At 45.1% G+C, this 14,119-nt stretch overlaps 1 protein-coding gene across 8 annotated transcripts in view; it reads left to right on the top strand.

Moving 5' to 3' along the window:
* The window catches only part of DAB2IP (DAB2 interacting protein), a 314,157-nt gene that overhangs the window by 230,675 nt on the left and 69,363 nt on the right, over positions 1-14,119 (top strand). For all 8 annotated transcript variants that reach the window (XR_007770036.1, XM_050926821.1, XM_050926822.1 and 5 more), the window contains one exon: positions 10,721-10,874. Coding sequence is in view for 7 of the 8 variants with exons in the window: in XM_050926821.1 (XP_050782778.1) it covers positions 10,721-10,874 (154 nt within the window). In the remaining variant the exon portion in view is untranslated. The remainder of the gene's footprint in view (positions 1-10,720; positions 10,875-14,119) is intronic.

The following is a 14,119-nucleotide window of genomic DNA, read 5'->3' as shown; positions in this document are numbered from 1 at the left end:
GATATTGTTGTCCAAATGTTTTCCTTGACTTAAACCGAATGCAGCAGAGCATGGTGCCATTTCCCAGCTGTTTAATTGCTTCCCCTGGAGGATGGGGAGCTGCCTTCTCCGGAGGGCATTAGTTAGTGGTTTTTGTCTCGCTCATGCCTGTGCTCTGAACAGCAAGCCAGGCCAGCACAGCAATGCTCACCAGTAACTGTACTAATGCTGACATTTATGGTGATTGTAGCTCTCCTACCCAGCTACAGAACAGCCAATCGGACGGCATCAGGAGCTGAGCTGCAGCTTGAACTGCTTTCGCATATCCAGTTCAGCTATGCCTATGGAAGGGATAGGGCAAGAAAGGGGGACAGGAAAAAAACCTCCAGGAGGTTTGGGGGGGGAGTTTCTGTTACGGAGGGTGGATTTTTATAAGCTTTCTGCAAAGCCAGACAACTGGCTTGGTGGACAGAGAAGCTGTGGCAGAGTTAAGAAGAGTTGAAAATCTGGGCCTTTTGGTAAGGAATTGAGAGCCTTCTCTCTGTGCGGGTCCATGTCCGTGTGCGCACACGCTGGGGGAGTGTGCGAGCAATCTGTGGCTGGACAGGTGTCAGTGTAGAATGGGTTGAGAAGGGGAGAAGCTTTTACTTTTCTGTGCACCGAACAGAAATAGCAAAGGATGGAGAGCGCTGCAGAAAGCGATGCTCTCCCAGAGGTGTCCATACAGTCCTGAGCAGGCAGCAGCTGCGAGAGGGACGGGCTTCTTAGAACAAGGAGTAGCTAAAGATTCAGCACTGGTTCCTGCAAACTGCCCGGTGCCCTTAATTCCCCTTCTGTGCTCAGCCCCTGGCAGGATAGGCTCTGGGTCCAGATGGGGAGCAGATCTTTGTGAAATTACCTTTTGAGAGTGGTTGCTCGATGCCCACTTAGAATGTGTTGGTTTGTCACAAAAGGAAGTATTAGAGTGAGCAGCAGGTTAGCCTTTCGTGGATTCAGAAATCCCCAGACCGATTAAGGAAACATCGGAGTTGGTTAGCACATCACCGGCGCGAGTGAACTGCCCAGTGATTGACGAGATGTGTCGTGTGCTAGCACAGAGGCACGTCCTGGGGATATGTCCATGACGGGAACTGGAAGTGAGGATGAGCAACCTCACCCAGGGTGATACCACTGCAGTGGTTGACATTGTTTGACGCAAGCCTGCAATTTGCTTTTAGTCAATTTCTCCCCACCGAGTGGCTTATTTTTAGAAGGGATCCAGCTGTGGTCCCCATGTTTGTTGTTTTTAGAAACATCATCATTGTCTTCAGCAGCCAGGCATGATCTGGCGCCTGGAGCTGACACCTTAGTGTTGCAGGGAAGTGTGGCTTGCCAGCCTCCTCTCCTCATGGGCAAGCCGGAAGTAAAGAGCCCCGGCTTGCTTTTTCTGCCTCATCCTGCTGCTGCCTCTTGAATTAAGTTGCAGCAAAATGATGTTAATGAATAAGGGGGAGATTTATAGCAAAACCGTTATCCTCCCCTCCATGGCAACTTCTGATCCTAGTGAATAGCTGCGGGGAGAGGGTATGCCTGCCCCAGGTCCTGTCCCCGTCACCTCCGGAGCAGGCTGGCAATGCAATGGAATGTCTTAAGTCTGTGTAGTTGATTCTGCATTCACACCAGCTTTACACGTGGAGTTTGTCATGAACATTCTGGTACCAGTGTGATCAGAATCTCACCCTGTAACTTTTGGCGATTTGAGACTTGTTAGTTCTTCATGCCATGCTGTGCCACTCTGAAGAATGGTGGGCCTGATTCTTCTCTCACATCAGTTGTACGCAGGGATAATACCATTAACTTCACTAGAGTTACTCCTGATTTACACTGGCGTGAGATGAGAATGAGACCTGGTGTTTCTATACATCGTTGTTGAGACGCTCCGTTTCTGTCAAAGGGATATTGCCAGTCTCAAAGTCCTGAATTGTCAAGAAAGCCGTTGATTTCTCTAGGTTGCTGATAACATTTTACATTATTGAAACTGAACAATTTTTTTGTATTCCATTTTATTCTTCTCTCTGTGTGCTTTCTTTGCTTTGTGCAATTTCTCTCACTTTGCAGAATGCAAATCAATCAAGTTAGCTTCTCCACTGTTTATAATGAGTTTCACTTTCAAGTTCTCGCCGACAGTCCTTCCCGGGGAATATTTTGTTAAGCAAATGAACAGGCGTTCCCAGGGAATTTAAAAGATTAAAAAAATATGACACCATCGCTTGAATTTTGAGAAGCTTTGTTTCTACAAAATCAAAATGTGGAGCCTTGTTTGAATTGATAGTCCCTCTGGTTGTAATTATTTCCCCTGTTGGTTAAAATTGAGGATCACCTCAAAATGAGGGAAGGACCTATTAAACGTAATTATGTGTTCATTATGTGACTGACTGTTAACTGATGCCCCATGCAGAGGACATAAGTCATGATACGACTACAGATAAAGCAGATTCTCCTGTAGCCTACGTTGCAGGGGGGGCCTGTGCTTGTGGAGCAGAAGAGCCTGACTTCATTCCTGCTCTTGCTGGAATGTCCCATGCAACTACTGAGCCAGTCAAAGAGGATAATGTTTGATTTATTTTCAGCTGCAACGGGACAAAATCCTTCTCTTGTTTTATGATGCAAATTAATTCCACAGAGTTGTCCACTTTTCTCTCAGTCATAACAAACATTCCATAATCCCCAGGCTGGAAGCAGCTAGATTTTCCTCTTCAGTCTGCGCAGCCAATCTCTTCCTGGCGGCTCTGCTCCTTTGACGTGGGCAGGACACCCTGCAGGAGTAGTGTGCACATAGGGGACAGCAGAACAGCCTCAAAGATTCCCCTGTGAGGGTGGGAGGGGAGAATTGTTAGCCCTCGATAGGTGATTTGGAACTGATATCATGAATTTTCCCTGCGTTTGCCAGTTACCTGACCAGGAAGTGTAGTAAAATCTGGGGGAACGGAATGGCTCCAAGCATTGGTAATGAGATGCAGAACCTTTCACCTCCAGGCCACCAAACCAAACCTAGGCCCCAGCAGGTTGATAACCAAAACATGCTACCCTCTGATGGCAGTGGGATGGCCTGTGTGAACTAAGTCTGATGGTCTCACCCTCACTATGTGTCCAGCACTGCACCTGGTGTTAAAGGGGAACCTTCATCTAAGAAATCACACCACTTTCTGGACCTCTCTTACCTGCTGCTGTTCCAAGAGACACTGAAGAGTGGAACTGGAAGATATTCGAGAAGCTATCTTCTTCTTTTCCATTTGTTTACTTAGTGCAATTGACAGCTCAGCGGTTTGAGCATTGGCCTGCTAAACCCGGGGTTATGAGTTCAGTCCTTGAGGGGACCATTTAGGGATCTGAGGCAAAAATCTGATCTATCTGGGGAGCTGTCCTGCTTTCAGCAGAGGGTTGGACTAGATGATCTCCTGAGGTCCCTTCCAACCCTGATATTCTATGATCTGTGACAGCACTTTGTGGCTTGTCCCCTCTATCTATACTTAGTTCTCCCTGTTGGGTGCCTTTCAGCAATAGGGAAGGGGGAAACACTTAAAAAAACAGGAAAGTTATCATCGTAAACACACACAAAGCAGCAGGTGGATTAGGCAGGTGCAGCCTGAAACTAAAACTATGGAGGTTATATGTGGGTGTTGCCCCTTTAAGAAGTTGTCTATATATGGAAGGTAATATTCCAGAATACGGCAGAGTGTGGATTTAAAGCAGATTGCTACACCAGAATAACTCCATGTGAACACTCAGATTCCATCACCTGAGTGTCACACATCGAACCGGAATGACTCCATGTGTGGACAAGGCCTAAATGCTGTCCTTGTTTGCAGCCTCAGCAGAGGGACCGAGTTCTGGAATTGAGCATGGAGGCTGAGGTCTGCTGATGGTCCCTCCTGTGTACAGCTGAGTTGCTCCAGCAGGACATTAATCTGCTAGGCTTAGATTCATCTCATGACTGGGAAGTGAAAGGCTCCATACCCCATTATCAATCCCTGGCACATTGTTAGTCAGGTTAGCTGTCCTGCTGATGGTTGATCCTTCAGAATCTCAGAGCTCAGGGTCAAGCCCAAATGTCCACACGGCAATTTTTCAACCCCGCAAGCCCAAGACAGCTGACCCGGGCCAGGCGTGGATTTTTTTATCCAGTGTAAATTTACCCACTGTGTCGACAAAGCACCAGTATACTTGGAGTATTGCTGCAATCTAAATAATAATATTCAGCAATCCTAATTCTGGCTGTTTATTAAAGAGTCACACCAAGAGCATTAGAATCTCTTAGTGCTGAAATGTTCCATTAGGTTTATTATTTAGAAAAACAATCCTCTCTCCCTGCTCTTGGGTAGTAAACATTTTTCTTTAATAACTAGATTTTGGCTGCCTCTCTGTTGGACCATCCAGGACAGTACCAGGAGGTGTAATGCTGTTATTTCTCTTTAAAACTGATGTGATATTTTATGAGATTTTTTCCCCTTCCATTTAAACTGAATCTTGGAGACACAGAAGAGGATTAAAATAAGGCACGTGGCAAAACAAACCCAATGTGCTGTTCAGAGACACAGTTCCTCCAATGAGAAGTCTCTGACCTGGTGGATTTATCTGCTGCACTTTTAAAAGCCTAGCAACCTAATTTGATTTGCTCCTGTAAACCAAGATGGGAGCCAGAATACATAGTCTGTTATTAAAGAAAGAAATTGGCTGTGTGCACATGCTCTATTTCAAAATATGACTGTGGGGAGATGGATTTGAAGGAAACGCCTCCCAGTCCTGGAAGTGTGTGTATATACAGTAAGCGAACACTATCTGTACTGCTTGGTTAGGTAGCTGGGGGCTGTCATGGTCTCAAATTCTGAAAATGAGGAAGGGAAGAGGATGAATTTACAGATGCTCTGGTCATTCATGGGTTGTTCTGACAACAAGAAGTCCTGTACCAGTTTTACATAGCTGTTCATAGATTCCAGAGCCAGAGGAGACCGTTGTGATCATCTAGTCCAGGGGTCAGCAACCTTTCAGAAGTGCTGTGCCGAGTCTTCATTTATTCACTCTAATTTAAGATTTCGTGTGCCAGTAATACATTTTAATGTTTTTAGACAGGCTCTTTCTATAAGTCTATAATATATAACTAAACTATTGTTGTATGCAAAGTAAAGAAGGTTTTTAAAATGTTTAAGAAGCTTCATTTAAAATTAAATTAAAATGCAGAGCCTCCAGACCCGTGGCCAGGACCCGGGCAGTGTGAGTGCCACTGAAAATCAGCTCGCGTGCCACCTTAGGCACACATGCCATAGGTTGCCTACCCCTGATCTAGTCTGACCTCCTGTATAACATATGCCACAGAACTTCCCCCAAATAATTCCCAGAGCTTTACTTTTAGAGAAGCATCCAATCTTGATTTTAAAATGTCCAGCAATGGAAACATTAGCCTTTAGTAAATTGTTCCAATGGTTAATTACCCTCACTGGCAAAAATTTACTCCCTGTTTCCAATGTAAATTTGTCTTGCTTCAACTTCCAGCCGCTGGATTACATTATACCTTTCTCTGCTAGATTGACAGACCTATTAAATGTTTGTGCCACATGTAGAGAGACACACACTGTAATCAAGTCACCCCTTAACCTTCTCTTTGTTAATCTAATAGATCTCTTCAACTCTATCACTAGAGTTAAAATAAATATGTGGATTTGAAGAACTCTGTTACTATAAAGGCATGTTCTCTAATCCTTTAATCGTTCTCATGCCTCTTCTCTGAACTCTCTCCAATTTATCAACATCCTTCTTAAATTGTGGACATCAGAACTGGAAACAGAATTCCAGCAGTAGTCGCATCAGTACCAAGTACAGAGGTAAAATAATCTCTCTACTCCTAGTTGAGATTCCCCTAGTTATGCATCCCAGGATTGCATTAGCTCTTTTGACCACAGCATTGCACTGGGAGCTCATGTTTACTGGATTATCCACCACGACCCACAAATCTTTTTCAGAGTCCCTGCTTCCCAGGGTAGAGTCCCCCACAAAGCCTGTAAGTATGGCCTATATTCTTTGTTCTTATATAATATGCATTTAGCTGGATTAAAACACATATTGTTTGCTTGTACCTAGTTTACCAAATGATCACATTGCTTTGAATCAGTGACCTGCCCACCTCTTGATTTTTGGCATCATCTGTAAACGTTATCAGTGATGATTTTTTGTTTTCTTCCAGGTCGTTCATAAAAATGTTAAATAATATAGGGCCAAGAACTGATCCCTGAGGGACCCCACTGGAAGCAGACCCACTTCATGACTATTCCCCATTTGCAGTTACATTTTGAGATCTATTGGCTAGCCAATTTTAATCCATTTAACATATGCCATGTTAATTTTATATCATTTTAGTTTTTTAATCAAAATGTCATGCAGCACCAATTCAAATGCCTTAGAGAAGTCTAAGTATATTACATCAACACTATTACCTTTATCAACCAAATTTATAATCTCATAAAAAATATATCAAGTTAGTCTGACAGGATCTATTTTATGTAAATTCATGTTGATTGGCGTTAATTAATCCTCCTTTAATTCTTTATTAATCGAGTCTCGTATCAGCCACTCCATTATCTTTCCCGGGAGCAATGTCAGGCTGACAAACCTATAATTGCCCAGGTCATCCCATTTGCCCTTTTTAAATATTGTCACACCATTAGCTTTCTTGCAGTCTCCTGGAACTTCCCCAGTGATCCAAGACTTATTGAAAATCAGCATTAATGGTCCAGTGAGCTCCTCAGCCAGCTCTTTTCAAACTATCTGAAATATTGGAGGCATGCTAGGAATATCTGCATTGCAATTATCCCTCCAAGCTGGCAGCAGTGTTGTATGATTGTGCGCCCATTGCAAGACGACTTTGCTCACAAGTTGTTCCTCTGCAGGGAGCTGGAGATGGAACTGTCCATTTAGACTAGAGATAGGTGCCTCCTAGGCCCAGGGCAGAGCATGAAGTGGAGAAAGCTGACACAGATGCTACCCTAGCTGCACCAGTTCTATGATTAGCATGGCCTTCACACCACACCATTGTTAATCCAGCACTTTTCACCACCGCCAAAATCAGAATAATATTTTTGTTCTCAAATTGCTGCCCCTCTTCATAGAGCAGGCTCAGCCCAAGCATTCCAGGTCTCTTGTGCGTTAGCTGTGAAAACATTGTACCTCTCAGTTGCTTCATTTTTAATGTGCCCGTTGCTGGCTTTTCTTCTCTCTCCCAAATGGCCAGGACAACAGAGTTATCGTTTCAGTAAGAATAATAGTGCCCTCTCCGTAGTGAATCAGCCAGGCAGTTCATGGCATTAGCGGGAATTTCTTATTACTGTTCGCACAAAAGGGAAGCATGGGCACTAAGACAGGGAGTTACAAACAGTTGCCAGTAAATGGATCCCTGCAGCAAAGGTCATGTCACCCACTAAAGGACATGATACCCACTTCTAGCGAAGGAAAGTTTATTAAAATGAAAGGGTACTGTGCCCTTTGCAGACATCCAGTATACACCCACATTCTACAAAGCAGTCATTGCTTGTAACAGGCAGTCTGGACAGTGCCAAGTTTCAGAGGGTTACGGGAAGCATGGGGAGTAGCCTTTACTAATTTTTAATTGTGTATGTGTGTGTGACTTTGGTGCTGGTGAATGGTGTCAGACTGTCCTGGGAGATCCTGCCCAGGCAGTGTTCATGCCTATCCTGGAGGGATGGCTTCAACGGTGAGGTTTTTCGTGGCCTCTCCTGTTAGATTTCCAGCCAGGAGCGCTCATTAGCCACAACTTCGCTGGTAGTTTTGTGTCATGGATCCCATGAGGCCCAGCTACCTCATTTCACACAGGCCATCGTCACATAGACATCTGGTGAAGAGTGTCAGTGGCTATTAACTCAGGCTGAGTTGTATCAGCTGCCTAGAGGTTGAGGGCTTTGTGTGCTTAGGAATGGATTCTGCGATCAGTCCCGGGAGCAATCTGACCCCCTGCTGCTTTTATTTTTATGAAAAAATCCCAATGACTGTACAGTTTCTTAATGCATGAAGGTGCCATAAACAGACTATGGGTGTAAAGTGAATGCTATTGAATTTGGTAATGACATAACCTAGTCTTATTGTAGTGTTCTTTGTTCTGTAGATATTCTGAAGCAAACCACTGTTAAATAACAATGTAACATGAAAAGTTCTCCCCTGTCAAGTTCCCTTCACTACACACGTGCACTACCACACACATGCCCACACCCGCAATGTCTGACTCATTTTGTTGCAATGTTTGCTAAACTGGGAGAACAGCAATACAAATTCATGACTCGATAATGTGTGTGTATATGTACATAGAATATGTGCTTATTGAATTTTGAGTTCATATTGCCAGAACTTTACACACACAAAGAATTTGAGCCTCAATCTGATTGCTTAGATTGCCTAGATTTTTCTCTAAATTATAGGAAGTAAGACTTAATAGAAATGTCACCCTGGTGAGTTCTTTAGCGATTTGTTAATGGTTTATGCTATCAGCTCTACGGTTTCCAGATATTTCTCTCTGTAGCACTCGCAGTCGGGGTTAACTCGAGCAATCTATCTGCATTAGAGTTACTTTGCAATATCATTCAGGGAATAAGGATGTGGGCCCTTTTTCTCCAAAAATAGTATTAAATTGCCACAAAGTACTGGGAAATGTCAGTGAGACTTTGCTCGGTTCCTAAAGATCAGTTTTACTTGCAAGAGTGCCCCAGGGGGAGTGGACAGTTTAGAGGATTGCTAATGGGATTTATGGCCTTTTGTTTCTAAGTCGTGGGTTCTAATCCGGGCCAGATCAGTAAGGACCAAAGATTATTAGCTTCTGAGAGCTGCTAGGTGTCCTATGTGAAATGTGTTTGATGGTCATCGTAGTGCAGTTCCCAGTGGACACATTATTAAATACTTGGCTGTCAGCCTCAATAGAGAGCAGCCAGGACCGAACGGCCCATGGAGACTGAGCTGCCTATTAACCCTCAGATACAGTCCCTCCCATTGGTTATTGCTGTCTGTGCTGCAGGCCTGGCATTCTGGCACTTTGAACTGGACAAACCAGATGGAGTCTGAACCTTTATCACCTTAGGGCCTGCTCAGGGAATGAACCTTTATGGCTAAACTCGCAAAGTACCTGGTTTATTTTTGGCACTACTGTTGGCTGTTTTCTGGTCTCAAGTTGGCATCTGACTGAAAATGGTGACTTCTGTTAGTATTTCTTTCAGCTTTGTTCCTGAGAATGGCAAAACTCAGTACACACAGACAAAGCCATCTGAAACAATGCATGTGAATTGCATCACGCCGTGTGTTAAAAATAAAGGCTAAAATCCCTTCCCTTTGCAGAACCCTGTCCTGTGAAGCAGCCTAAATGCTGTCCCCTACAGACACAGAGAGACACCCTCACAGCTTCTCTGAGAGACACTGAGACTGTTGCCATGGGTTCCAAAGGTCAAAGTTATTAGAGTCAGTTTCTCAGATCTGGCCTCAGTAGACGTGTTTTATATTGTGCAGACTGGAGATAAAGGGGCCGTTTCATTTCTCCTCATGTTTCTTTTCCAGCTGCCCTTCTCTATTTTTTTATTTTTCCTGCAAAGACTCATATTTTCCCCATGCCCTCTCCAATTCCTCGTTAACAGTTACTTGCACCATTGTCTGTATTGATCCTTGTTGAAAATTGTGCCTTGTTCACCATATGTAGACTTCCCTGCTGCTAAATGCTGCCCATGCACCTCCAGGGCATTTAAATCAGTCTGTAGGGCTCTCCGGTCCTGTTTTCCATCTTTCTCCTTCGTGTGGGTGTGTCTGTAACAGTCAGAATGGGCACATCAGCTGCAAAGTGCTAATCCAGCCACTGGCTCCACTCATGATAGGAATTTGTGCTTTCCTTGCAAATGAAGATGGAGGTGCAGTGCTATAATTCCGGGTACCTGGGGTGCGGCATGCTTCCCACGTGTTAGCATTCTCCCTGCCGAGCTCCATATTCCCAAGTGGGAGACCCAATCTGAATAAAATCCAAATCTTTTGGGGCTTTGAAGAAAGCACCATTAATTTTGTTTTCTCTCCATTTTCATACAACTTTCTACTTTCACCTGCGACTGGGTGGCTCTGAAATAACGTGAGATGAAACCCCATGTGAGGGGGATCTCCCATCCAAGTATGGACCAGATCCAACCCTGTTTAAATCTGCAATCCCTGCTACAATTGCGGCATATGGCAGTAAAACTACAGTCTCTACGGATCACCTCATGGCATGGGGTGTGTGGCTTGTGTACTGTATATTCTGGTGTTAGTGAGTGTGTTAAACCTGTACTGGTGACTGTTTTGTCCTGCAGTGCCAACCTGCCAAACTGACCTCATTTAACTCTGAGGGCTGAATTTGCAAAGTCCGATGCAACAGGGGTTGTGTACCTGCAAAAAAAAATACATAGACATCTTTGCAGGGACATGTGTTCTGTGCATCTGCGAACATGGGTTCCTGCTGCCCTTCTTTGTCCTACAGCATCAGAGTGAAGTAAACCAACATTTTATTATAAACCTCTTCACAATGCAGCCTCTTTACCAAATTACAAAGAGGGTTGCAGAGGAGTCCCCAACAGGCCAGGCAAAAAATTCCCAGTGATTTTGTAAATGTTATTAAGAGAATGACTTGAACACATGCACCCTAATCAGCTCTCTGTGGAAAAGAGACTCCCCTGATGTCATTGTGTTCTTCTCCTAGATCCCATCTAATGCCGAGGCTGAAAGAATCACGCTCTCACGAGTCTTTGCTCAGCCCCAGTAGCGCCGTTGAGGCTCTGGATCTCAGTATGGAGGAAGAAGTGGTCATCAAGCCAGTTCACAGTAGCATTCTGGGGCAGGACTATTGTTTTGAGGTAAGAGGCTTTTGTGTCCATCCTGCCACATGGCATTGGAAGGTATCTGTTTGGTGAGTAGTGTGGGGGAATCTTCTTGCCTTATAAACATCTCCAGTGTGAACTTTCATTTAGCAGAGCAATGTCTAATGGAGACCATTGTTTCAATGGGAGTTTGTGTGTGTGCTCTATTAAAAAAAAAAAATTCAGTTGGAAAAAATATACCAATCAAATGAGAGCTCTGACCCCATTTTACAGCAGTTGCAGGATTTGCTGCATGGAGAGCTATCCAGCAGTCCTAAACACAGTCTGTGCCCTCATAGAGCATAGATAAATAATCCATAGTCAGATAGACAACATAACCTGCAGTTCTCTATTCTGGGGCCACATGGGCTTCACACACACTTGTCCATGGGGATAGAATTCAGGACCTTGTTATCCAAAAACATAAGGCTTCTGTTGGTTGATTAAAAGGGGATCTCTGTGAGCTGGAGTATTATTGGGTTTTATATCCTAGCAGGCGATAGCTAAGAGAAGGCAACATAGTTACTGGTACTTCAGTAAGTCTCCATCTTGCAGAGGGCAGTGGTGCGCACGCAAACCAGCATATGAGTCAATAATGCACCATGCCGTTAGGGAACCTGTTATCCTATGGTGTGGAGGGCAATGCATTATTGTGCACCACAGCAGCTGGCTATAGAACAGGGAAGCATCTCCTTCCAGCAAGAGGGTTATCATCGCTGCTGCTGCTCTGAAAGATGGGCACCACGTTTTTATTCAGGGGTGGAAGGGAAGACAATGGCATACGCCCATACTGGGGTCATGGCTTAGGATATGTCTGCACTGCTGTCAGAGGTGTGAGCAGGCATACCTGCGCTAGCTTTAACCTACCTAGCTCTCTAAAAGTAGCAGTGAAGACACAGTGGTGCAGGCTTCGGGACAGGATAGACAAGCCTGCCTGTCCCCTTGGTACATACCCTTGTTGCTGACCGGCGCTGAAACCTGCACTGCTGCATCTTCACTGCTGTTTTGAGCAAGCTAGCTACATTAAAGCTACCTGAGCCACAGTCACCCCTTCAGCTGCAATGTAGATGTACCTGGGGGCATATTGATGGGGGCAGGGCAGTGTTCCTGTGCTAGATGGTGCTCGATAGGGACATCCTGATGTTTGTTAATGGCGAACTAGCAGCTGAGATTGGTTTAATTTTTGTTGTTGTAGAAATTAGCAGCAAGTTGAAATTTAAAAACCATTTCTTAGAATGTAAAGAGGCAAAATGGAAATTATTTTTAAAAAGAAGATTATCCCCAAACATAAGCTCTAAAGCAAAAAGAAGGCATAAATTTCCCAGTGTGATTTGCTCTCTGGAGAATTGAGCAAGTGCAGTAGGTCAGGAGGAGAACAGTTTTGTAAATTATACGGCCTCTATTACATTCCACTCAAGAAAGATAAAATGAAGCTAGATGGAAAATAGATGTGACATCCATAATATAAGAGTTGTTTACCAATTCTGCTCAGCACACAAGAGCAGAGCAAGGATATGAACAGTGCTTGTAGAAAGTTGACTGAGAGGGGAATTATACAAATCATGCACTTGTAAGGGGGAAGTGCATTTTATTTTGAGGTGAGTTTGATCAAGAAGAGTCGCACAGGAAAACAGAACATGCTAATGGTGCTCCTGAGGGCATTCTATGCTAAAAATTTAAAAATTCTGAGCCAAAAAAATAAAAATTCTGTGCACAATATTTAAAAATTCTGCAAATTTTATTTGTCAAATAAATGTGGAGACTCCAGCATGGCAGTGGGGAGCAAAGGCCCCTGGCTATACAAATGTGGGAGATCTCTGTGCAGGATTCAGTGGTGAGGCTGCACCCAACCCTGACACAGCGCAAGGACGGGGCCTGCCCCAGAAACACCCCAGAGCCCTGTCCCTCTCTGCCAGGTGCACCAGCTGTGGGCAGGCAGGCTCAGCAAGACAGGATCCAAGTGTGGAGGGGCTTACTATAGGGGATCCAGGTGTGGGTTGAGAGGGTTCTGTGTTGGGCAATTTGGGTACAGGCGGCTCAGTGGGAGATCTGGATGCACAGGGGTTTGCGGGGTTCTGGGTATAACAGTAATGGGATTCTGCAGGGGGGTACAGGTGCACCTGGTTGGGGCTAGGTAGGGTGGGGATCCAGGTGGGGGTAGCTTGTTGGGGTGGTCCAGGTACAGGGGGGAGTGGGGCTCATCGGTGGGAGGGAGGTTCTGGGTATAGGGTGGTTAGGCTCAGCAGAATCTGGGTGTGAGGGGGTCTGGATGCAGGGGGTTGGGCAGATGCGGGAGCAGCTCCCTGTACAGTGATCCCTCCCATTACAGCTGAGGAGCGATGGGTGCAGGAAGCACGGATGGGGGAGTTTTCAGAGCTTTCTTCAGCTGGGGAAGAAATCTCAGAGTGGGTCTGACGCAGCCCCAGATGCCATGCAAGGGAAGAGGAAGTCCTGTCCTTCCCAGCCCAGCTGGGACTAGCAGCTGAGCCTGGCACATGGTAGGAGCCACTAGCTGGGTTTTCCCCAGTTCCACTCCCAGTCCCACAGTGATTTATCTCTCTGCCGGCTGCCCTGGGCACCCAAAACTGCTGTGGAGGTCCTCATGACTGTTCCTGTGGCTTTCCTTTGCTTCTCCATCCGAAAGCCATTTTTCTTCAGGGGAGCAAAGAAATCTGTGGGGGACATAAATTCTGTGCATGCGCAGTGGTGCAGAATTCTCCCAGGAGTATAATGGCTGTTTTGAAATTCTGTGGAGGAAGGAAAGAATTCCAGAAAACAAAAAGGATATTGTTTTATGATTGATGGGTACTCATCAGCCAGCCTCTATAGGGAAATACTTAAGGTGAAAGCTAAATGGTGTGTTGTGTTCCTGCCCTCCTCTAATGTCTCTGGAGACCCTGTTTCGAATAGTGGCTTATTTCAGAAATGAAAGGAGTTTGCAGGTCTCACCTTAATCCCTAATGGGCATTAGTCTGCCTCTCACGACCACTACGCCACTGTGTGATGTGCAGAGGGAGAGGATTTGAATTAGCACAGGGCAGTGTGGAGGAACACTCAGTGGAAATCTTGCAGGGGCTAGGACTAGAATAGCAGGGGGTGCTGTCAGAACTGAGGTGCGCTGCAGATCCACTCAGTCATCAGACCACCACATTCAAAAGAGACGAACAACAATGTATGTTTGGTTCCAAGCGTCTGTCTTACTGCCGGTGCGAAAACTGGAAAACAAAATCATACTGTGGCCC

Source organism: Gopherus flavomarginatus, chromosome 17 (assembly GCF_025201925.1).
Source record: "Gopherus flavomarginatus isolate rGopFla2 chromosome 17, rGopFla2.mat.asm, whole genome shotgun sequence".
Classification (NCBI taxonomy): Eukaryota; Metazoa; Chordata; order Testudines; family Testudinidae; genus Gopherus; species Gopherus flavomarginatus.
Note: the sequence above shows the minus strand (reverse complement) of the source record. Positions and strands in the feature narration are given on the sequence as shown.